General features: G+C 43.1%; 1 protein-coding gene across 8 annotated transcripts in view; it reads left to right on the top strand.

The window, feature by feature from the left end:
- znf185 (zinc finger protein 185 with LIM domain) overlaps nucleotides 1-24572 on the top strand; it is a 61582-nt gene that overhangs the window by 34864 nt on the left and 2146 nt on the right. For 4 of the 8 annotated variants that reach the window (XM_016995047.2, XM_008114655.3, XM_062963761.1 and 1 more), the window contains exons 17-29: nucleotides 370-474; nucleotides 1310-1408; nucleotides 3738-3833; nucleotides 4424-4525; nucleotides 11673-11756; nucleotides 12267-12290; nucleotides 13930-14202; nucleotides 17901-17999; nucleotides 19014-19109; nucleotides 19251-19346; nucleotides 20734-20802; nucleotides 20950-21030; nucleotides 22361-22463. In XM_016995047.2, coding sequence (XP_016850536.2) covers nucleotides 370-474; nucleotides 1310-1408; nucleotides 3738-3833; nucleotides 4424-4525; nucleotides 11673-11756; nucleotides 12267-12290; nucleotides 13930-14202; nucleotides 17901-17999; nucleotides 19014-19109; nucleotides 19251-19346; nucleotides 20734-20802; nucleotides 20950-21030; nucleotides 22361-22463 — 1327 coding nt within the window. The remainder of the gene's footprint in view (nucleotides 1-369; nucleotides 475-1309; nucleotides 1409-3737; nucleotides 3834-4423; nucleotides 4526-11672; nucleotides 11757-12266; nucleotides 12291-13929; nucleotides 14203-17900; nucleotides 18000-19013; nucleotides 19110-19250; nucleotides 19347-20733; nucleotides 20803-20949; nucleotides 21031-22360; nucleotides 22464-24572) is intronic. The other 4 variants (XM_008114656.3, XM_008114657.3, XM_008114659.3 and 1 more) reach the window with 4 other exon arrangements.

Here is a 24572-nt window from a genome sequence, read left to right on the forward strand (position 1 = left end):
TATATATTATATATAAAATAACTAATATAACTACCATCTTCAGTCATTCCTAGCAGTGTAACCCAATGAACTTGGTAGAGTTTCCATTTCCAGATCTCCTAGTGACCCTCTTGGTAGTTTGGGCAACATCCTTGCAGACAGGAGTGACTTGCAGTTTCTCAAGTCGCTCCTGACATGAAAAAAAAATTAGAAAAGGTTTGCGATGTTAAGATTTAAAGTCTGTTTTATCTCTTCTCTGGGTTGATTCCTTCTGGGCTCCAATACAGAAGGGAGGGGGGATCCAGATCAAATCAAAATGAGGGTAGTTTTGAACAGAAACTGCATATGTAATTGGATACGAGATGTAGCACAAGATCTCTCTCTTGACAGATCTACCTTGAATCACAAAGAGGAGGACTTCAACAGAGATTTCAAATACTCCATCCCAAGTCCACAAGTTGTGGAACAACCTGAACACCAGTCACTCACTTCTAAGTACGTAAATGCAACCCTCTTGTCTTAAAATGACAATGGAGCAACTTTGTTAGATGTTAAAGTCTTTGTTGGGGGGGGGCACTGCTGCTATGGAACTAAATTCAGCCATGACAGCAACAGCCCACACTTTTGCAGGACTAAAAAATGCATCTGGCACACCATGTAACTTGCTGTTCGAGGTCATCGTAAGTTCATATATAACATCCAACAGTTCCTCTGATCTGTTTTCTGCATTATGGTTCTTTGTTAGGCTGAGGGGTAAATCAGAATACAGTATAGCAAGCACAAAATTGCATTCATGAAACAGTTGGTCAATTCTTTGCAGACAGCAGATCTATGGAACTATACCATAAGGCAGAAGATGCAAAACACAGGTATATGGGAGGACATGAATGCTTTCTGAATGCTTATGAAAAGGTTAACAGCAATGGGTTTATAGTTTGCCAGACATCAATACAAAAACAAAGATAAGAATAGAAATGGGAAGGCCTGGAAAAAGACTAGAAAACTTGGGAAAAACAGGTTTTTTCCAGCCACCTCCCCATATTTTCCCCATTTTCTGGTTATTTTCCCATTTTTTCCTGTTTCCCCCCATTTTTTCCATGCCATCTCCCAAGCTTTCCCATCTCTAGGTAGGATTAGAAAACAAGCCAATTTATAAATTATGAGAGTTAGGCTTGTGATTTTAATGTTGGTATACAATTTTAGTACACTGTTTTATTTGGCGTTGTTTTATAATTATTGTTAGCCACCTTGAGTCCCTATATTGGGAGATAGGTGGGATAAAAATAAAGTTAATAATAGTTCACCCCACACTGAATTATTTCTCTGATAGGACTCAGGCTTTTGCAAGGGATCCAATAGATTCTCCTTCTGAATCAAAATACAAAGTGCCATCCCGCTTTGACAGCAATGAGGATGACCGCATCAAAAGGTATGGAACAGAAAGAGACAACCAATATGCGTTCTCCACCAATGGCCTGGTTTCTGCAAGATCTGGAGCATTTTTCCTATTGCAAGGAAAGGGACTCTGATGTTGTGCCTGTGAGTCAAGGATCGGAAGCTAAGGTTTACATCGGCAGGAAGGTTCCAAAAGGTGACGAAGAACCAAATAATCTGGTGCCCCTTCCACACAGCTGAAGAAAATCCCACACTGTCTGCTTTGAACTGGGATATAAGGCAGTGTGGACTCAGATATTCCAGTTCAAAGCAGATATTGTAGAATTCTCTGCCTTGACATTCTGGGTTATATGGCTGTGTAGAAGGAGGAATTGACTGTCATTAGACAATAACCAATTTTTACATCACTTCCTACTTTGAATCAACACGTAAGAATGGATGAAACAGAAGGGCAATCTATGCAGCATTTGTGTTCTCACAGTCGTCACCTACTTCTTCAGTGGGCCAATCAGATGTCCAGCAAGAAATGAGTGGAAATAATGTCCCTCTAATTAGAGAGACACATATTAGCAGCAGTGGCATTTTCCCCTTCTGTCAACAGTTTCTTCTGAGTCTCATAGCTGGCTCTGTCCCTTGGAGGACAGAGCTGTGTATTTCACATAGACCAGTGATGGCCAACCTATGACACGCGTGTCAGCACTGACACGCCTAGCCATTTTTGCTGACACGCTGCTGCATGCAGATTGATTGGATGATTAATGTCTTTTGTGGCCAAATTTGGTGTGATTTGGTCCAGTGGTTTTGTTGTTTACTCCATGGGAATTATGCACATTTTTTTTCCTGTCAGGAGCAACTGGAGTTGCTTCTGGAGTGAGAGAATTGCCGTCTGCAAGGACGTTGCCCAGGGGACGTCTGGATGTTTTGATGTTTTTACCATCCTTGTGAGAGGCTTCTCTCATGTCCCCGCATAGAGCTGGAGCTGATAGAGGGAGCTCATCCACGCTCTCCCCGGGTGGGATTCGAACCTGGCAGCTTTCAGGTCAGCAACCCAACCTTCAAGTCATGAGGCTTTTATCCCCTAGGCCACCGGGGCATATTATTATTATATTAGTCATTATTCATGACTACATTGAAACTAAAATAGAGAGAAATCAGCGTGGAAATTGCAAGAGATACCATAGATTGTTGTACATGGAAATAATGGTAATAATAATAATAATAATAATAATAATAATAATAATAATAATAATAATAAACTTTATTTATACCCTGCCACCATCTCCCCAACGGGGACTCGGGGTAAATAGTTTTTGATTTATTAAATAGTAAATAGTTTTTGATTTATTAAATACAGTTATATATTACAACTAGCTATGCCCGGCCACGCGTTGCTGTGGCGTTGTCTAGTGGTGTTGGTGAGAACTTGTTGAGGTAGTGGTGGTATTGAATGTCTGTTGTATGGTTGTCTTTATGTTTAGTATGCATTTGGTTGTTTGTGTACTGTGAAAGTGGTGAGGGTAGAGGGGGTCTATGTCCCTGTGTAGTATTGTATAGTATTTATACGTTGTCCATGTGTTGGGAATGCTCGGATTGTGTCCTGCTGCATAGTAGAAAGGGTTGGGCTAGATGGCACTTAGGGGTCTCTCCAAACTCTTGTGCCTGTCCCCTGGGCTGAGTGCGTTGCTAGGAGACCCAAGTGGGCAGAGCTTAGCCCTCTAACTGGCAGCAATTGGATAAAAACAATTATTCCTCTCCCTCTAATTAGGACTTTATTTTTCTTTTCTTTTTGTTGTATCAACCTAGAACCGTGGATGATGGGTTGTATTGTCAAATTTCGAGGTTGGGAGGCCTGTCGTTTTGTTGTTTTGTCCGCTGCCCTGATGCCATCACTCTTTTAGATATATAGATTATATATTTTTGTTATTTAAACTATATATATTGTAAAATTATGGTTTTTTTTTCTCAAAGTGACACACCACCCAAGTCATGCTAGGTTTTTTTGGTGAATTTTGACACACCAAGCGCAAAAGGTTGCCCATCATTGACATAGACCATCCTGCTGCCTTCAAATGAACATAATGGATCAGTTGCTACTAGGGCCAACAAATACTCCCTAAGGGTTCCATCACCTAACTAGTAAGAATGACTCTGGAACATTCACCAGTTGTGTTATCATGAAGCTGTGTTGAACTCTATATTCACTGATCTTGAATCAAAAAATGCTTTCATTTGAATGAATTACCACTCTGGTTCAATCTTACCAGTGATGATAATCTGAGAGGTTCCTAAGCAAGGAAGATCTTGGGCAGTTGAATGATTTAGGACAGTATACCAACCAAGACTGGTCTCTTCTGTTATTGCAGGTCTTCTTCAGGGTTTGAGAGGAAGTTCATGTATGAGATGGCGGATGACAGTCCAAGTGACACCGAATACAAAAAAGTGGAGGCTTACCTGGCAACGTAAGAAGGCAGACAATGGGTCTCATCTTTGGTGCCCATATAACTTGTGCAATACCTCAGGCAGGGCACTTTGTTGCTGTGTTATCTATACCATTCAACAAACGCAATGACATTTTTTTCATACTAAGTCTTGCTTCATCTAATTTTCTTACAATTTAATAATTTGTCATGAATGTAGAATATCTGGAAACTTTAAAGCAGTTGCCTATTCTTACATATTCTTACATTAACCTTATAAGGTGGATCAATACTATTCCTCCATTACCAATTGGTGGGTTATGGAGATGAGAGCACAGCAACTTGCCTAAAACTGTCACATAGTAAGATGAAAAGGGGACCATGGCTAGTTTCCTCCTTTCAGTGTTGAGCCTTACCAGTTATTTATGTTGATATCATTATGAAGACATCATCACTCATCAGTCATTCATATAGTGTCCTATATGAAAGCGAGAGATTCCAGTGTGGTCCTGACTACAGTCTACATCAATTTAAATGTTATGACTGGAGATGGTAGAAGCTGTAGTCCAACACTTCTAGAGGGACCAGGAAGTTGGTCTATATGGGTCTGTTTTCTGCCTCCCTTTGATCAGGTCTGGTTCATGGTCCAGCGAAAGCAGTCTCAGCACCAGTGGAACTCCAAGTGAACTCCCAAGAAATGGCAGAAGGGATGGATCAGAGCTGGAGACTCCCAGGTGAGTGGCAGTGTCCACCACCATGACTTGACTGGCGGGAAAGATCTGGAGTGAAGTGCGTGTTTTGCACATATAGAGTGCCTTAGGAACCCTTCCTTTTAGTAGTAGAAATACAACAAAGTATACTAGTTTCCTGCCAGGGATTATGGGACTGGTGGTCTCATTTCTGGTAGGGAAACCAACTTGATCAAGACCACTTTCCCATGCTGATCTATGAAGCTCTTTGGCATGTTATTGTCAAGGTAGCGAAGTTCAGCAGCTCAGCGATTTAACTGTGATGACCCATGGGCAATGTAGTCCCATTCCTGGCACTGTGGTGCCAGATGAAGAGGAAAACTTGGGTTTTTCACCTTTCCAGCCAGAATTGGAACTTTCCCAGCCAGATTTGGAAACCTTGCACCTGCAAGAGATTTGTCTTCCAGAAGTCTGTCAAACAAGCCCCGAGCCAAAATCTCCCCCGTTTTCTCGCCATGATTTTTGTAAACAACAGAGGGGAGTCGAACAGGCGTCTCGCAGGAGTGCTAGGATAGCTGCTAAGCATTCAGCTGATTAAGCCTGCTTTCCATGGGAAACTTTAAGGAGTCATGCATCTGGACTCAGAGAATAGCTTTCGTTTCTGGTTCTCCAGAGAACTGCTCTTTGGCGGGAAAACGGGACCCTATTTAGGTGTTTTACCCACAAAGGGATCTTGCGGAGTCAATTCGTCAGCAACTGGAGTAGGTTGTGTGTGGACAGCGCTACTCCGCTTCTAAGCCTTCGTTCCTGTTTCCAAGCCTACGTTCCCGTTCCAGCCTTGTTTACCTCCGCGGACCTTGCCTTGCTTCCTAGGACTCAGCCTTGTTTTCCAGGACTCTGCCTTGCCTTGTTTTCCGGATTTTGCCAAGTATTCCACGGATCTTGTTCTTGCTCCTCGTCCTTGTTGCCTTGTATCAAGCCCTGTTTCAAGTTACTCCCTAGCCTCGCTCAAGTTCCATGGACTAAAGGACCTTGTCATCTCCCCTCACTTTGCCTGGCAAAGTGAGTGTTTCGGTTATTGGATTACAACTTTGGACCTTAATATTTCATATTGGACATTGTTTCTTTGGACTAATTTTGACCTTTCCTGGAAGGTCTATTCCTGGACTATTTCATACACTTGCTTTTATTAACTTTATATATTCCTTCAATAAAGATATTAGATAGAATCTGGCCTCGGTGTATGGTTATTGGTGCTCTGCAGCCTGGGTCGGGACAGTTTGACTCCGCCACACTAAGCACCAATTAACCTAGGCCAGAATGTCTACCGGAACCGTGCCGGGTGGCCAGCCACTCAGCTACACCATCGACAAGGACGAAGTGGACCGCATCCGTGACAAGCTCAATGCGCAGGATGGGGAAATCAGGGGTTTGAAGGAGCGCGGAATCCGTCTCCCGGCCATGGCGTTGCCAACCAAGTTCTCCGGAGAAGCTTCTAAGGTTCATGTTTTCCGTCGCCAATGCCAGGCTTATCTAGAGGCCCGTGCTGCCGAGTTTCCCCAAGAAGACATCAAGGTGGCGTGGATTTACAGTCTCCTAGACGGGCCAGCGGCCAACTGGGCGACGGCACTGTTCGACCAAGTCTCCCCACATCTAAGATCAGCGCAACACTTCTTGGACCACCTTAAGGCGACTTGGGGGATCGAGGATAATTTGGAGGCAGCCGGCCACAAACTCCGGCGCCTCTCCCAAGGAGACAGACCCTTGTCCCAGTACATAGCCGAGTTCCGAGTGCTGGCCCATAACACCGGCTGGAACGATGTAGCCCTCAGAGGACAATTTCGGGAGGGTCTCAACATCGAGATGCTGGAGGAAATCTCCAAGGTGGATCCTCCACACTCTCTTGAAGCACTCATTGATCAGTGTTTACGAGCTGAAGTCATGCTTGCCAACAGAAAGCAATGGATTCGAGGCCAGAGCGGTAGGGCTGGAGCGAAACCCCCCGCTCCCACCGGCGTCCAGCCGCGTCCTGTGTGGAGACCCCCGCCACCAGCCCCATACCCCCGAGGAAGCGAGGAGGTGCCAATGCAGTTGGGCAACGTGCGACCCAGACTAGATGCCGCCGAGAAGGCCCGCCGCCAACGCCTAAATCTCTGTTGGTACTGCGGAAACGGGGGCCACTTTGCCAGAGAGTGTCCAGCCAAAGGGAAGCCCGCCGCTCGTCTGGCGACGGCGTCCTCCACGGAGACGAAGACATCTGAGGCGGCTGGCGCGCAGCCGGCGGGGGAAGCCGGCGACCGGGCGTAGAGAGGCTCGCCAGCCCGGTCAAAAACCCCACTCAAGAGCCGCCAACCGGGGTCCTATTTCTCCTAGTGGTCACCTTGTGGTCAGTGAAAAAAGGACCCGTCATGGTCCATGCCATGATAGACTCAGGAGCCACAAACAATTTCATTGATAGAGAGTATGCCGACTCTCTGGGATTACAATATCATGACTTCAAAAACGCCCGGGTGGTGCAAGCCATCGATGGCCGCCCCCTCAAGACAGGTCCAGTAAGCCAGTGGTCGGAACCCACCAGAATGTGGATAAGGGAACACATGGAAGAGATTTCCTTCTTTGTTACCGAGGTTCCCCATTTCCCTGTGATTTTGGGAATTCCATGGCTGACACTCCACGACCCAAGCATCTCCTGGTCCAACAGAGAACTGCAGTTTGCTTCAAAATATTGCCAAAACCATTGCCTAGTAGCCAAGGTCTGCCATGCCACAGACGCTGAACCCATTATCACCTTGCCCAAGAAGTACTCAGAATATTGGGATGTATTCAATGAAAAAGAAGCCGAGAGACTACCCCCACATAGACCTTATGACTGTGCCATTGACTTGGTGGAGGGGGCCCCGATCCCGCGAGGACACCTCTACTCCCTGACTGAACCAGAGCAAGAAGCTCTCAGGGAGTTCTTAGAGACAAACCTCCGCAAGGGGTTTATTAGACCCTCTCAATCCCCAGCTGCTTCCCCAGTGATGTTCGTGAAAAAGAAGTCAGGGGACCTACGCTTGGTGGTGGACTATAGAGCATTGAACAATATCACTAAGCGAAACCGGTATCCCCTGCCTTTGATCTCGGACCTCTTAGACCGGCTTCGAGGGGCTAAGGTTTACACCAAGCTGGATCTTCGAGGAGCTTATAATCTAGTTCGCATCAGGGAAGGGGACGAGTGGAAGACTGCCTTCCAGACTAAATTCGGTTTATTCGAAACCCTGGTCATGAATTTCGGTTTATGTGGAGCTCCCGCAACGTTTCAACATTTTGTCAACGATATCTTTCAGGATTATCTAGACCGGTTCTTGATCATCTACCTGGACGATTTTTTGGTGTTTTCTAGATCGCAATCAGAACATGAGAACCACGTCAGAATGGTGTTACAACGATTGCGGGATCATGGACTTTATGCCAAGCTGGAAAAATGCGCTTTTGATCTACAAGAGGTAGATTTCCTGGGTTATCGTGTCTCGCCACTAGGGCTCACCATGGACCCGGCCAAGGTAACAGCAGTATTGGAATGGCGGGCGCCAACCAACAAGAAAGAGGTGCAACGCTTCTTGGGGTTCGCGAACTACTACCGCAAGTTCATTCCAGACTTTGCCCGCTGGTCTGATCCAATCACCAGCTGCATCCGAGGGAAACAGCCTTTCCGCTGGACAGAGCAAGCTGAGAAAGGATTCCAACAACTAAAGAAATTATTCACGTCGCAGCCAATCCTTCAACACCCAGATCCTGAAACCCCTTTTGTCGTACAGGCGGACGCCTCCGATGTGGCAATTGGAGCGGTACTCTTGCAACCAGTGGGAGAACATCTTCACCCTTGTGCCTTTTACTCTCGTCAACTGACTGCCCCAGAGAGAAACTACACTATTTGGGAAAAGGAACTTTTGGCCATAAAGGCAGCCTTTGAAACTTGGAGACATTGGTTAGAAGGGGCCAAATTTCCCATTGAGGTCCACACTGATCATCGGAATCTAGAACATCTAAGAACTGCTCGCAAACTAAATCAGAGACAACAACGCTGGGCTTTATTCTTTGAGCGTTTTGACTTCCAAATCCATTATGTAACCCCAGCCCAGACCAAACAGGCAGATGCTTTGTCACGAAAACCGGAATATGCTGCAGGGCGCAAGGAGACTTTTGAGTCCCAATTGCTGCAGCCCGAGAACTTTGCCACGCTCACAGTGGGAAACACTAAATCCACCCCAATTGAATCTACTCCCTCAACTCCAGGGCCCCTTTGTGCTCAGGAAATCAGGGCCAGTCAACAAACAGATGCCTGGGCTCAGGATCAACTTCGCCAAGGACTACATTTTCTCTTCTCGCTTAAGGATGGGTTACTTTGCTATAGAAATCATGTCTACATTCCCCCAGGACCGGGCAGAGAAAAGGCACTTCGTCTGTGTCATGACTGCAAGCCAGCAGGGCATTTCGGACTATTTAAAACCATGCATTTGATTCTAAGAGATTTCTGGTGGCCTAAGATCCGCAAGGATGTGGAAAAATATGTCAATACCTGCCCAATATGTCAGCGCTCCAAGACAAGACGGGAGAAGCCCTCGGGGCTTCTGCATCCCCTTCCTACTCCATCTCGCCCATGGGAAATAATCTCTGCGGATTTTATCACTGATCTACCACCTTCCTGCGGATTCACCACGATCCTAGTGGTGGTGGACCTTTTTACCAAGTTAGCCCATTTCATTCCCTGCGATGGCCTTCCCACGGCCAAAGAGACTGCAGATTTATTCCTTCAGCACGTTTTCAGATTGCATGGGTTGCCCAAGAGTTTGGTCACAGACCGTGGGTCCCAATTCACCTCTCGTTTCTGGAGAGCACTACAAAAACTATTGGGCATAGACTCTCGTTTATCTTCGGCTCACCATCCACAAACGGATGGGCAGACAGAGCGCACCAATGCCACTCTGGAACAATATCTTCGCTGCTATGTAAACTATCAACAGGACAATTGGGCTTCCCTGTTACCGCTGTCAGAGTTTGCCTATAACAATGGTGTCCAGGCTTCTACTAAAGAAACCCCGTTCTTTGCAAACTACGGCTATCACCCACGTTTCTTCCCTCCTGTTATTGAAACCTCAGAGGTTCCCGCAGCAGAGGACTGGCTGCAAGAACTCACAGCGGTGCAACAACTTTTGCTCCAGCAATTAGACCAAGCCAAGGAGGACTATAAACGCCACGCGGACAAACATCGCCAGTCGGGCCCCGAAATCAAGGTAGGAGATCGGGTTCTTCTGTCCACTCGCTTTTTGCCCTCCCATCGCCCTTGCCGGAAGTTAGATGCCCGTTTCATTGGCCCCTATCCAGTGGTGGCGCAACTTAACCCCGTGACTTTCAAACTCCAACTGCCGCGCTCCATGCGCATTCATCCAGTGTTTCATCGCTCCCTGCTCCTTCCGGCGGATGGTGTGCGCCCTGATGCAGACCGGCCGGCCCCCACTCCTGTTTTAGTGGATGGGGAGGAAGAATTCAAGGTTCAGGACATTTTGGATTCTCGCTTTCACCGCCGCCGCCTGCAATATCTCATTGACTGGGCGGGTTTTGGCCCCGAAGAACGCTCTTGGGTAGACGCTTCCGCAGTCCATGCCCCCGATTTAGCCCGCCGCTTCCATCAGAACTACCCTGCTAAGCCGCGGTCCCGCACTTCGGGGAGAGAGCCCATTTTTGAGAGGGGGCTTGAGGGGGGGGATAGTGTGATGACCCATGGGCAATGTAGTCCCATTCCTGGCACTGTGGTGCCAGATGAAGAGGAAAACTTGGGTTTTTCACCTTTCCAGCCAGAATTGGAACTTTCCCAGCCAGATTTGGAAACCTTGCACCTGCAAGAGATTTGTCTTCCAGAAGTCTGTCAAACAAGCCCCGAGCCAAAATCTCCCCCGTTTTCTCGCCATGATTTTTGTAAACAACAGAGGGGAGTCGAACAGGCGTCTCGCAGGAGTGCTAGGATAGCTGCTAAGCATTCAGCTGATTAAGCCTGCTTTCCATGGGAAACTTTAAGGAGTCATGCATCTGGACTCAGAGAATAGCTTTCGTTTCTGGTTCTCCAGAGAACTGCTCTTTGGCGGGAAAACGGGACCCTATTTAGGTGTTTTACCCACAAAGGGATCTTGCGGAGTCAATTCGTCAGCAACTGGAGTAGGTTGTGTGTGGACAGCGCTACTCCGCTTCTAAGCCTTCGTTCCTGTTTCCAAGCCTACGTTCCCGTTCCAGCCTTGTTTACCTCCGCGGACCTTGCCTTGCTTCCTAGGACTCAGCCTTGTTTTCCAGGACTCTGCCTTGCCTTGTTTTCCGGATTTTGCCAAGTATTCCACGGATCTTGTTCTTGCTCCTCGTCCTTGTTGCCTTGTATCAAGCCCTGTTTCAAGTTACTCCCTAGCCTCGCTCAAGTTCCATGGACTAAAGGACCTTGTCATCTCCCCTCACTTTGCCTGGCAAAGTGAGTGTTTCGGTTATTGGATTACAACTTTGGACCTTAATATTTCATATTGGACATTGTTTCTTTGGACTAATTTTGACCTTTCCTGGAAGGTCTATTCCTGGACTATTTCATACACTTGCTTTTATTAACTTTATATATTCCTTCAATAAAGATATTAGATAGAATCTGGCCTCGGTGTATGGTTATTGGTGCTCTGCAGCCTGGGTCGTGACATTAACGTGCTGCGCCACTGGAAGCTCTCCATGGGTTTGCTACCCATGTGTTAATGCTTACTGGGAAACTCTTACTCTCCCTTCTTTCTTTTTGATTTAAACCAGTCGTTCCCAACCTTTAGACCTCCAGATGTTTTGGATTTCAGCTCCCACAGTTCCTAACAGCTAGTAAGCTGGCTGGGATTTCTGAGAGTTTGAGTCTAAGACACCTGGAGACCCAAAGATTGGGAACCACTGATTTAAACTATGGTGGTCCTGTTCCCCAGACAAAAAGTTTTCTCGGTCAATTTAGATACAGTCATTATGAGATACTGTAGTAAGAAAAAAAATGACAGAAAAGGGGAATGAAGGGAGAATCAAAGTTCAGGCAGCAGAATGACTTTAACTTGCTCCCCCAGAACTCTTAGAAACATAGAAAGTGACTTATGCAGATACTTTAAGTTGATGTGTGTGGATAGTTTAATCGTTCTTTCTTCGTCAGGCCCAGCTCTTTCTCAGCCGAGAGTGGGCTTGCCACTCCAGAGAGCCAACAAGGAGAGAACGGGTCAGACTCAGACACACCAAGGTAAGGAGCCACAGGAGAATTCTTTGGGCAGCTTTACATTCTTCACTTCCTGAGCCAGATCTCTGTGCCACAAGTGGAATCTCAGCCCAACAACTCCTTTGGTTGCTGTGTTCCTCGCTGTACATAAATAGCATCTCAGTAGTGAAAGTAGGCTCTGCCTTGAGAAGGAGATACTTGGGAGCCATAGTGGTAACTCCTTGGCCATTGCTCCTATCCATTCTCTTTGTTGTGGGACAGAGTTATGCATTAACTAGGATGTCTTGCATCCTTTAACCTCATGTCAATGTCCTGACACCAATACAAGTCACATCCAGCTTCCTGTCTAGTTTGCTTTACTTTGTCGAATGGGAAGGGTGCCTCAAGCAAAATAACTGAAGGAGACCTCAATGGGGTTCAAGATCCAGGTCTATAAGCCATGATACTGGTTAGGGAATTGTTCGAAATATTCATCCTAAATCTGCTATTAATGTCAACTCAATTACCTCTTGTCCTTTTCTTGTTTGGCAACAGGTACTCTTTCCCCTCCCAGCCCAGGTAAGTACAAACCATATATTATTAATCTTCCTTGTTCCAAACTTAGTATGTGGAGTACTTGAGTTGTTTTGCATTTCTAAATCCTTTTCTCCTCTCTCTACTTCTCATCTCCTTAATTCTCATCTCCATAATTTCCTTTATGGAGTAATATTGCCATTGACTGTTAATTATTGTTATGTGGAATAATATTATCACAGTAATTATACCAGCAGCTATCCAGAACCTAACAAATCACATTTCTCTTAGTGCAATATTTAGTTTGTGATACTCCTTACTCCATTAGCAATGTGACTAATTTAACAATGTTCTTGCTTTATATTATTGTTTTCATCCAATGATTTTAAATTATAATATTAAGATTTTTTATTGTTTGCAGTCCCATTTGATTTTGGCATTTATTATTGTGGCAAATAGGACTCCATCCTCCACATGTGGGGTTGAAGAGAATGCCAAGTGACAATAAGCGACAATAGCAATACACATTTTATTATTGGAATAATTACTTATGTAGTGTGTCTTATTATAAAGAATACAGTCCTTTCCTTTTTCATAGTTAATTGAACTATATTATGGAGGGTGGTGTCAAAGCCCCAGTTAGGACTGGACTTAATCTTGGAAAAGTTATTTTTAAGGCATTGGCCATTCTGTTGGGGAATTCTGGAATCTATAGTGATATATCTAGATTGGATATATCATATTCTTCATGGTGACTTGTATACCCTTCTTTGCTCTTTTGTGGGTTCGTGCCACTTCTACTGAGTTCTCAAAGATGGAAGCTGTGGGCTCTTCCATTTTACCGACCGAAGTTACTTCCAAGGGTTCAAGCTTCTATTCTTCAATCTGAATTCATTTCAAATAGCTGAATATTCCTGAGTACCATCTTTGTCCAAGGAAGCACTCTTCACGGAGCATGCTTCAGAAGCTGCATCTCACATGATATTTTGGCTATTTGTTTTAATCCCCATGGATAGTCCTCTTCATAGACTTCCTTCTTAAACATGGCTTCAAACTATCTACAGCAAGTTCCAGTTTCCACACTGAAAACAACAGGACTTGAATGAATTCCGATTTACAATTTTTTGCTATAAGACTTAGCTAGATTGGGGCCATTTTTAGCATTGCTTTCCTTCCTTTGTGGAACTTTTCCTTTCCCTTCACGGTCCTGAATTGGTCAAACATAACCTTCTTGATCTTCTTCCTGTTTTGATTATTAGAATTAGAATTATTCTAATTCTAAACAGATTTCATTTAGGTGCAAGATCCATTGACGTCTACTGAACTTACCCCCAAGCTATTATATCACTTGCGGCTTCTGCCTTGTTTGGTTGGACTCTTGTTGCTCTTTTGCATTGGGATAGTTTGTGACCCACAAACTATTTGGCATTTCCCCCTCCAAGTTCCACCATTTGACGTGGGTTCCTTTTCTATTCATCTGCTTTACATCTGGAGAAACATGTCTTTATCTATTGTTACTTATCAATAGATGCCAAGTCTTCCAAACTGGACAATTACTACTTTAGTTTGCGACATGGGCATTTGTTTCCTGCGTTTCCCTATTAGTGGATTGACTACTCAGATAGACAGCCAGTACAGTGTTATGTGAGATATTTTATATCATGACAATTAGGATTTCTTTTAGTCTCTCCAGCGGGCTTGATCATGGGATCTCAGAAGCCAGCTATAGGATCCCAAGGTACCTGGGCAGTTCAGTTTACAGCCCCCACTTGCTGGAGGGTGGCCGCAGCAGGACACTGTCCTATCTGGATCGCCGGACTAGAAATACCTTCCGGTTATCAGAAAGCACTCATGCGAGGCCATCGTACCTGAACTACCAATCGTACAATAGGAGGATGTTGGAGATGAAATATGGAATCACATCACGCCTGTACAGCCAGGCGCTCAACAGCGAAAGGTACAGTGACCAAGGTGTTGCTAGCAAATGGGGTGGCCATGTGTCCATCTTAACAAAGACAGCCATCTATTTGAAAGGCAGTCCTTTATTTGAAGGCATGCTGTTCTGTCACGAGATGGGCCTATAGCTATTGCCTTTATATAGGACGTATACTTTATGCCCAGCGGGAAGCCAGGGTACCTCAAAGAGAGGTTCTTGAGGATTTTCCTGAAAAGGATAGTCCTTTGAGTCTTTAATGAGATAACAAAGTCTTTATTATTGAGTCAAATAACACTTCAAGGTTTCCTTAATAAACTGTTGGCCTTTTCAGTCTTGTTCCCTTATAACCTCTCCCAGGCTGTCTATTATATGGGCCTAGCTGATGTGGGACCCACTACCAATTCGAAATGCGTCTGGGTATCGAGTGGATCTACCAACCAAGGCTTGCAGATGTTTCAGCTGGGGTTCCATGAATCTGTAATGCTGTCCCTCTCCGAGGTTTCTTTGGAAACTTTAGGGCTGTTTCCCTCAGGAGCTGAGAGGCTGTGAGCTCTTAGCCAGAATCTTTGGGACCTTTCCCCTGGAATTTCTTTTTCTGATTCCTCGGATGTTCTATATCCCCGGATGTTCTATATCCCCGGATGTTCTTGAGACATGAAGCTTTTTTACGGGACGAGCTGGTCTACGTCCTAAAGCTGAGCTTCCTTAAGTGAGACTGACTTAAAAATGGCTCCTTCCCTCCCAGAGCCCTGAACAAGGGGCGGAACCAAACTTAATGATGATGGACAGGCAGCCTGCCCTATGACTGCAAACATTAGCAGAAAGAAAATAAAGTTGGAGCTTCTGGTACAGCCGTACCAGCTCACATGCTCTGTCTAAAAGGATGCCATATCTAAGTCTAAAGGTGTAAAAGAACCCCAGTCTGCAACCCTTCAGCTATTCATCCATTTATATTACAAACTCATGGATTATCCTCCGGTATCACACAAATTATAATGTTGTTGTTCTTGTCCCATGCTTCTGGGCCACTGGCTGGTCCTTCTGTGATCATCACCCCAAATATCATCTTTGGACAGTAACAGTTCTGGCTTGAGCTTCCATAGAGATAGTTCCATCTGTTTGACTTTGTGACATAAAAAACTGAGATAATAATAATAATAATAATAATAATAATAATAATAATAATAATAATAATAATATACTTTATTTATATTCTGCTCTATCTCCTTGAGGGGACTCAGGGTGGATTACAGAACACATATATGGCAAAAATTCAATTCCGTTATACAATTAACAAGGACAGACAATGCGTAAACAGAGGTAAAGGCCTTTCCCATCTTATCTATTTCCAACATCTGGAAACTGTGCTCGACTCTGGCCATGTATGTGTATGTGTGTGTGCTGTCACTCCATCTTCCACACTGTGGAGCTTTGTCATCTTTTGATGTTCTCCAAATTAAATATCAGCATGTCCTTATGGACGCTCTTTATTACCTCCCTGCTTTTAAAGCAGTACATATTTATCTACTCACATTTCTGTTTTCGATCTGCTAGGTGGGCAGGGAGCTGGGGCTGATGACGGGTGCTCACCCTGACGGGCTTGAACTGTCGACCTTTCAATCGGCAGGATTTTCTGCAACTTATTGGTTTAGCCTGTGGTGCTAAGCCCAGCCCCCATGAGACCTTCTCTTTCCCTTTACTGCTCCATATACAAAATTCAGTGCTTTCTATCCCCATCTTAGTCTTGGGCATGCGAACATCTTCTGCAGTATCATTGTTGGCTGTTATCAAATTATGCTCCCAGAACACATCTGTGAACTATATAAATTCGTACATGTTGTGACAATACATGCCTTCAAGATTCTTAGCAGTCTTTGTTTTAAGCAGTTTCGGGAAGATTGTGTTCCATTATACACATCTGAGTATTATCTAGGCATGCATGAGAAATAAAACATACCCACTGGTTGCATTTGGAAAGAACACATGGTATGGTAGAGCTTCATAAAGAGCTCATGATAAGTGGACAACACACATGACTAGCTTATACGATGCAGTTGCTTCAGAACAGGAAAATATTAGCCAAGCTCCTGATACATAATGGTTGCATTGTGAGTTACAATGGATGCATTGTAATGGTGAGCATGTAAAAGGCAAAGGTGCGGCACTGAAAAGGAAAGCAGGCAACTTCCTTCTTCCTCTAGAAAACAAAGCTGCTGGTTTCAAGCCTCCCAGGGGCTCCTCAGAGTTCAAAAACACACAAATGTTGCATCTACACTGCAAAATTAATGCATCTTGAGACCACTTTAATTGGCATGCCTCAAATATAAGGAATCCTGGGAGTTTTTACAAGGTTTTCAGTCTTCTCTTCTAAATTGTGTTAGTGCCTCACCAAGGATCCCATAGCAGTGAGCCATTTTAGGTGGGACACACATAGACATGCAAGTCTATGTAAGGATGGGACACAAATACAGGGAACCTGGCAATAATAGCCCATAACCATTATGTAAGAAGCTTAAAAATATGATACCGGAACAACCAGTTATTCCAAAGAGAGAAACATAACATCTAGCTAGTAAGGATCGCTTTTATCTCTCAAACCACCTATTATAATTCTCCAGCTAGTGAAATATTTATAAAATCCTGCACATCATTAACAAGCCCACAACACAAAGAAATTTGCATATATACATATATATATATACACACACACACACACACACACACACACACACAGTAGAGTCTCACTTATCCAACATTCTGGATTATCCAACGCATTTTTGTAGTCAATGTTTTCAATATATCGTGATATTTTGGTGCTAAATTCATAAATACAGTAATTACTACATAGCATTACTGCATATTGAACGACTTTTTCTGCCAAATTTGTTGTCTAACATGATGTTTTGGTGCTTCATTTGTAAAATCATAACCTAATTTGATGTTTAATAGGCTTTTACTTAATGCCTCCTTATTATTCAACATATTCACTTATCCAACATTCTGCCGGCCCGTTTATGTTGGATAAGTGAGACTCTACTGTATATCTAATATACAATAATTTATAAATATATAATATATTGTATATACTTATAATATTGATAATAATATTATAATGTAATGCAATATTATACTAATAATAATATAATAATATAATAAAATTAATTATACATTATATATTAAATGTAATATTACTAATAATATTACCATATAATGATATAGTACAATATAGTAATGTAATGCTTATATTGTGCTATGCTAATAATATATTGTATGTACTTTTGATTTGTAAGCCGCTCTGAATCCCCTTCAGGGTGAGAAAAGCGGGATATAAATGTAGTTAATAAATAAATAAAAAACTTGTACACATGGCTCACGTAATATAACTCCAGTATTTTAATAGGAGCATACAACATGTTTCCAGTCAATTTTTCACTTGGCCCACTCATGTCTAAAATGGAGTGTGTTTGCTGGTTTTTGACTATAATAAAAATTGTAATTTGCACTATCTTTGCAAAGTGAGTGTCTAGATTGCTCAGAACAATTGGTGTAAAGAAGACGTATATTGGCCAATACTGCAGTATATGGAAGGAACCTCTGAAACACTCAAACTGAGTGTGTTTGGTTTGTTCAAAGTCCCCAATCTCCTATTAAACAGATGTCATGTCACCCCTTTCTTGTTGAAGCTCCAATCTGCTTGTTAATAGTATTTTACTTTCTAGTAGGACCTACCACCCTTTCAGGGATGGGCCAGGGAGCGGTTCCCCAAGAAGCCATCGGACTCCTTTCTACAGGGACTCCTTTGTTACAGACAACAGAAGGTAACGGCAGAGTTGTTGCACTTGCAAATACCACTACAGTTCTGTACAGTTCTGGTGTTTTACTACAAGGATTTTATTCCTCCTTGGAATAAATAATTAAGAGGAAACAAGTGTTGCACACTAGGCTTAAGATATCTTTTCACAGCACCACACAGTTCAGTAGTTACTAACTGCAGCGGTTTATTTACAAAGTCTGTACAAAAAGGGGAAAAAGTCATTTCCCAAAGAGCAGCAGAAAAGGTGCTATGAAATAGCAGTAGTCCATATATACAAAGTATCAATAGTCTATGATAGCAAGGTACATGAAAATCCAAGAAGTCAAGAACAAAGGCATAAATCCATAGGCATGGAAAAAGGAACTTTTCCAAGGCAAAAACTCATTCAGGAAGAAGGCAAACGCAGGAGACTTGAATCATGAGCAGGAGAGCTGAAACAGGAACTGGATTCTATAGCAATGTCATCTGCTCTGGAGACACAAGTAAACAACACTCAATTTAAGTTCAGGCCCAACCAAGAAGCCATGAGAATCATGCCTTTGAGACCTGGGTCTCAAGGTCTTCCCACAGAGTCTTTCTGAAAGCCTAATGAACCTATCCTTGACTTTATCTGATATCACGGGAGAACTCCCCTTCTGCACCTGTAGAAGGACTTGAAGGCCAGTTTCAAGAAAAATTGACTTATCTCCAGTTCCTAAGGAACAGACATTGGAATCCCAAAGATCCCTCGACTCCTTTGCACTTTCTGGCACTTCTCTTTGATCTGAGGTCTGCAAAGCACTCTGTTCATACACAGAATCATCCATGGGAAACCCATCATCCCCTTCGTCCTCCAAGGAAGCCCCTGAACCCCAACAAGATTGTTATTAAATGAACAATCAATATGACAGTACAGAAACTTACAGTGGGAACTCTTTATTGGATGAGGTTAGAGGCCCAGGACATCAGCAGAAGTGGAAAAACCATGTATTAAAAAAACATCACTTTTTCTTTACAAAACATTTCCTCTCTCTTACAGGAACGTGATGGGTTCAGAAACAAATGCTATCAACGCTCCCCTCCATTTTAAGCACCCCTTGGCCCCTGGGTATGAATCAGACCACACTACTTCAAGGTAAAGAAGGAGGAAGATTTTGGAGGGTTATTCAGCAAAGAGGCAATACACAACTATAGCAGGGCAATCTTACAGGGCAGTAATGGTAGGCAATGCAAATGTGTCAGTGCCCATGTTCATGACATTTCCTCTTTCTCACAGGAATGTGATGAGCTCAGAAATGAGATCCATCAATGCTTCCCCCCAATTTAAGCACCCCTTGGCCCCTGGGTATGACTCAGACCACACTACTTCAAGGTAAAGAAGGAAGGAGGAAGATTTTGGGGCCAATGCTTTCTTATTGATGTGATGCTCAATGCACGTCAAACATGGAGTGTGATCTATCACGGTCTGCATGTAGCTATCATTATTCTGCCTTAGGATATCATATTAAAACAGTGGAGCAGTTGATGTATTTCTTCATCCCCATTGCATTCTCACAACAATCCTGTGAGATTGATTAGGGTGAGAAGGATGAGTTATGCAGTTGGGGTTCACAGGCATTTCTGGACATGGGTGTTATCCTCCTCCTCTTCCAACTTTTCTCTCTTGAAAGAGATTCAAAGCAGCTAACAATACTAAAAAAAGTACAATGTACAATTCAAAACCATCAGCTGTTTTTCCCTGTAATAGGCAGTAAGAGCACCTAAAGCTTCGGAAAGCTTCTGTTCAGTCATTTCAAAGCCCTCTGTTTGAGTGGTGATTGCATGATCATCAGCATAGATGAAACTCTGTCCCTTCTGGAAGTGGCTGATTATTTGTGTAAACGTTAAACATTGATGGAGCAAGCATGCTCCCAAGGCAGGCCATTCTTCTGTTTTCACCATCTGCTTTTCTGACCCTGGAACTCAACAAAAAAGCTCTTGTTTTGTAGCAGGTTTCCTATGACTAACAGTATGCAAAATACTATTAAAACAAATAAAATCATTAAAACCTATTAAAATATATAAAACACCTCAACATACATCAATAACACTGGTAATGTACCACTACCTTGCTGCAGTACATTGTTTTTCCAGCTGCTGGATGCTTAGTTTGAATGAGTAAAATGGTGCATTTTGCACAACTGAGCTCTTTATAAGATGTCAGTAGTAGGATTTAGCCATGGAAGAAGGAATGTAGCAAAAAGTCATCCCTGCACATTCTTTCCCAATTAAACAACATGTTCATACAAATCTCTGCATCCCAAGTTGTTCAGATGGGATGGCATCTGTGTGTGTCTATATATAAGATGAAAATGTGCTTGTGTTCTCTATGTGTTTCTGCCTTTATATGTGTATATGCACAGCCATGGATAGTGCTCAGGAGAAAAAAGTTTGTCTACTCTTTGTTTTTAATATTGTATCGCACTGGTTGTCTTATCTGTTAAACAAACTCTGCAGCTAGTGAAATGTTCAGGAAACCCTGCAAACCACTAGCTAGCCCACAACACAAACAAATGTGCATATAGCCTCTTATTCACACAGTATTATAACTCCAGTATCTAATATGGTTATATAACACATTTGCAGTCATTCGTTTAGCACACTTATGGAACGTGTGAGCTGGAGAATGCGGCAGTTTGTAAGCTGGGAAAATTCATTATCCTTGTAAAGGGATTGTTTAGAACAGTATGTGTTGTTTATTCTTTTCTGTTTGTTCACAGCAAAGGCCTCCTCTTTGTGAAAGAGTCTGTCAACACTACGGAATTGTCCTCCTCGCCGCGTTACAACAGGTAAAGGACCCCAACATGGGAAGAATGGGTCAATTGGTGAGGACTTCTGCTGCACAGAAACAAGTTCGATCTATTGATTACTGGGTTTCCTTCCCTGGGCTTCTTGAATACAGTAATAATATTGCCTTTTCTTCCATCCTCTGCTAGTCGCAGCCTGGCTGACTTGTCCGAATTGGAGAAATTAAACTACAGCACTGCCAGCTATCTGAATAGTAGCCCCTCCAAAAGGTAGGTGAATGTGTCACTCTGGTCCCAACGGTTCCCACAACATCTTGCAGATAAATAAACAAAATGAAATCTGCACAGTCTAGAAAGACATGACATAAAAGGGGGGAAAAAAGAATGGGGTAGAAGAAAGAAAACAAAAAAAAATCTCGGACATCAATGCTTCATAGCACATGGCTCATATGTAATGCAGCTGTAATGGCTATAACAAAACCAGATGTTTTGCTCCTTCAGTCACGAATTTTGCATCTGGATCATGCTTTGTGTTTCTAATCCTGAATTCCAAAATACTCCAAAATTGTCTACCATGAGATAGTAACACTTTTGCTTTCTGATAAGTCAATATACACAAACTTTGTTTTGTGCACACAATTATTAAAAAGATTGTGCATACAATTACTTTCAGGCTATGCATACAAGGTGTATATGAAACATAAATAAATTTTGTGCCTAGCTTCGTGTCCAATCTCATATTCCAAAATACCTCACAACTCCAATTCCAAGTACAGTAGAGTCTCACTTATCCAACATAAACGGCAGAATGTTGGATAAGCGAATATGTTGGATAATAAGGAGGCATTAAGGAAAAGCCTATTAAACATCAAATTAGGTTATGATTTTACAAATGAAGCACCAAAACATCATGTTAGACAACAAATTTGGCAGAAAAAGTAGTTCAATACGCAGTAATGCTATGTAGTAATTACTGTATTTATGAATTTAGCACCAAAATATCACAATATATTGAAAACATTGACTACAAAAATGCGTTGGATAATCCAGAACGTTGGATAAGCGAGTGTTGGATAAGTGAGACTCTACTGTATTTCAGATAAGGCAGTGGTTCTCAACCTGTGGGTCCCCAAGTGTTTTGGCCTACAGCTCCCAGAAACCCCAGCCTATTTACCAGCTGTTAGGATTTCTAGGAGGTGAAGGCCAAAACATCTGGGGACCCAAAGGTTGAGAACCACTGGGATAAGAGATACTCCAACAGTAATAAAAAACAAAGAAAGTAAGTCTTACTAATGTGACGCTTGCATTGCAGCTGTGCTTAGTGAACCCTTCATGGCATCTGTATTAAAATGCTCCTTTCTTTTTGGTTCCTCAGCCATCCTATATCTTCCATGAAAAGCCAGAGTACTGCTAGAACAGTGGTTCTTCAACTCCCAGAAATCCCAGCCAGCTTACAAGCTGTTAGGAACTGTGGGAGCTGAAGTCCAAAACATCTGGAGACTCAAACGCTGAGAACCACTGTGGTAGAACTAAGGAAACGTTTGCTCGATGTTGTATTATTACTTGTATTATCTCATGCCTTCCTTTCCTTTTTCGACAGGCCACCAGAGGACATCTGCACTTACTGTGGCCGTGAAATTCGCAACTGCCCCAAGATAACCATTGACAAACCCAAAATCTGCTGCCACGACTATTGCTTCCGGGTAAGGAAAGAATTAAGTACTAAAAAAATGTGAGCGGAAATGCAAATAAAAGGCTCACACATTTCAAAACCCTTTGGCAACAAGCCCACTGACTACTTAGTATAGTAGCTTGTTTCCATGGTGGCCAACTAAATATACCAGGGAGAAGCTCAGAGACAAGAAAGCAGAGTGAGTTGAGTAAATCAATGGTTAGAGATCTTGATTTAAGGCGCAAAGAGGTGGAGAAACATCCCAAAGACCATCAGTTTGCATTAGAGTCAGGACAGGTAGATCTAGAAGGAGGTGGCTCCAGGTCACTCAGACTATCTATATATATAAAAGAGTGATGGCATCACGGCGACTCACAAAACAACAAAAGTACAGGCCCCCCAACCTCAAAATTTGACAATACAACCCATCATCCACGCCTCAAGGTTGATACAACAAAAAGAAAAGAAAAATAAAGTCCTAATTAGAGGGAGAGCAATATTTTTTTTATCCAATTGCTGCCAGTTTAGAGGGCTAATCTCTGCCCACTTGGTTGCCTAGCAACCGACTCAGCCAAAGGACAGCCAGGATTCAGTTAGGGGACACGCAGATTTAGGCCTCACTTAGGCCTCTTCCACAGATTATCAGATTTGCACTGGATTATATGGCAGTGTAGACTCAAGGCCCTTCCACACAGCTATATAACCCATTTATAATCTTATATTATCTGCTTTGCACTGGATTATCTTGAGTCCACACTGCCATATAATCCACTTCAGTGTGCATTTTATACAGCTGTGAAGAAGGGGCCTCATATAATCCAGTCCTAAGCAGATAATATAAGATGAGAAATATACAGTAGATTCTCACTTATCCAACATAAACAGGCCGGCAGGATAAGTGAACATGTTGGATAATAAGAAGGGATTCAGGAAAAGCCAATAAAACATTAAATTAGGTAATCATTATACAAATTAAGCACCAAAACATCATATTATACAACAAATTTGACAGAAAAAGTAGTTCCATACGCAGTAATGCTATGTAGTAATTACAGTAGAGTCTCACTTATCCAACACTCGCTTATCCAACGTTCTGGATTATCCAACGCATTTTTGTAGTCAATGCTTTCAATATATCGTGATATTTTGGTGCTAAATTCATAAATCTCTAAAACCAGGACAGTAAATAAACAGGGGAATTCCACACAGGAAACAATCAGGGCCAGCTAACACCTCCCAACAAAGTATTCCCATCATCAAAGACTGGCAAATCCTCTGTTTTCTTAGGGCCACAGACAGTAGAAGCACATAAAATATCGCAAACAACACCACTCTGAAAACAAGGGAATTCCAGACAGGAAATAATCAGGGCCAGCTAACACCTCCCAACAAAAAATTCACTCAGGGAGAAAGCAGCCAGGCTTTAAAGCTGCAAGGCCATTACATCCTAATTATTTTCCTAATTGCAGCATTCATACTTGCCTCCAACAGACAAAACAAAAAAAAAAACCAATCAGAAATATTGTATATTCACAACCTTTAGGAAATAATATCCCCTGATGGCGCAGTGTGTTAAAGCGCTGAGCTGCTGAACTTCTGGACCGAAAGGCCGCAGGTTTGAATTGGGGGAGCGGAGAGAGCCCCCACTGTTAGCCCCAGCTTCTGCCAACCCAGAAGTTCAAAAACATGCAAATGTGAGTGCATCAATAGGTACTGCTCCGGCGGGAAGGTAACGCCGCTCCATGCAGTCATCCCACATGACCTTGGAGGAGTCTACGGACAACGCCGGCTCTTCGGCTTAGAAATGGAGATGAGCACCAACCCCCAGAGTAAGACATGACTGGACTTAACGTCAGGGGAAAATGTTTACCCTTTACCTTAACTACCACCAATTCCTCAATACTTTCTTTCCCATACCACCAGACTTTGCCACAGCAACGCGTGGCCGGGCACATTCTGGACTCTTCTGTGCTAGGTTTTGCATTTCCAACAAAGACATGGATACAGCTGCAGCTTCCTACTCCTTTAATAAGATTGCTTGTTCTCCTCCACTGCAAAATAACAAATCATCTCAAAAGACTTTTCTCCAAGGTGAAAGCTATGATGGCAACATTCAGTGAGAACCCTTAGTGTGGGAACC

This window comes from Anolis carolinensis, unplaced genomic scaffold, assembly GCF_035594765.1.
Source record: "Anolis carolinensis isolate JA03-04 unplaced genomic scaffold, rAnoCar3.1.pri scaffold_12, whole genome shotgun sequence".
NCBI classification, from domain to species: domain Eukaryota; kingdom Metazoa; phylum Chordata; class Lepidosauria; order Squamata; family Dactyloidae; genus Anolis; species Anolis carolinensis.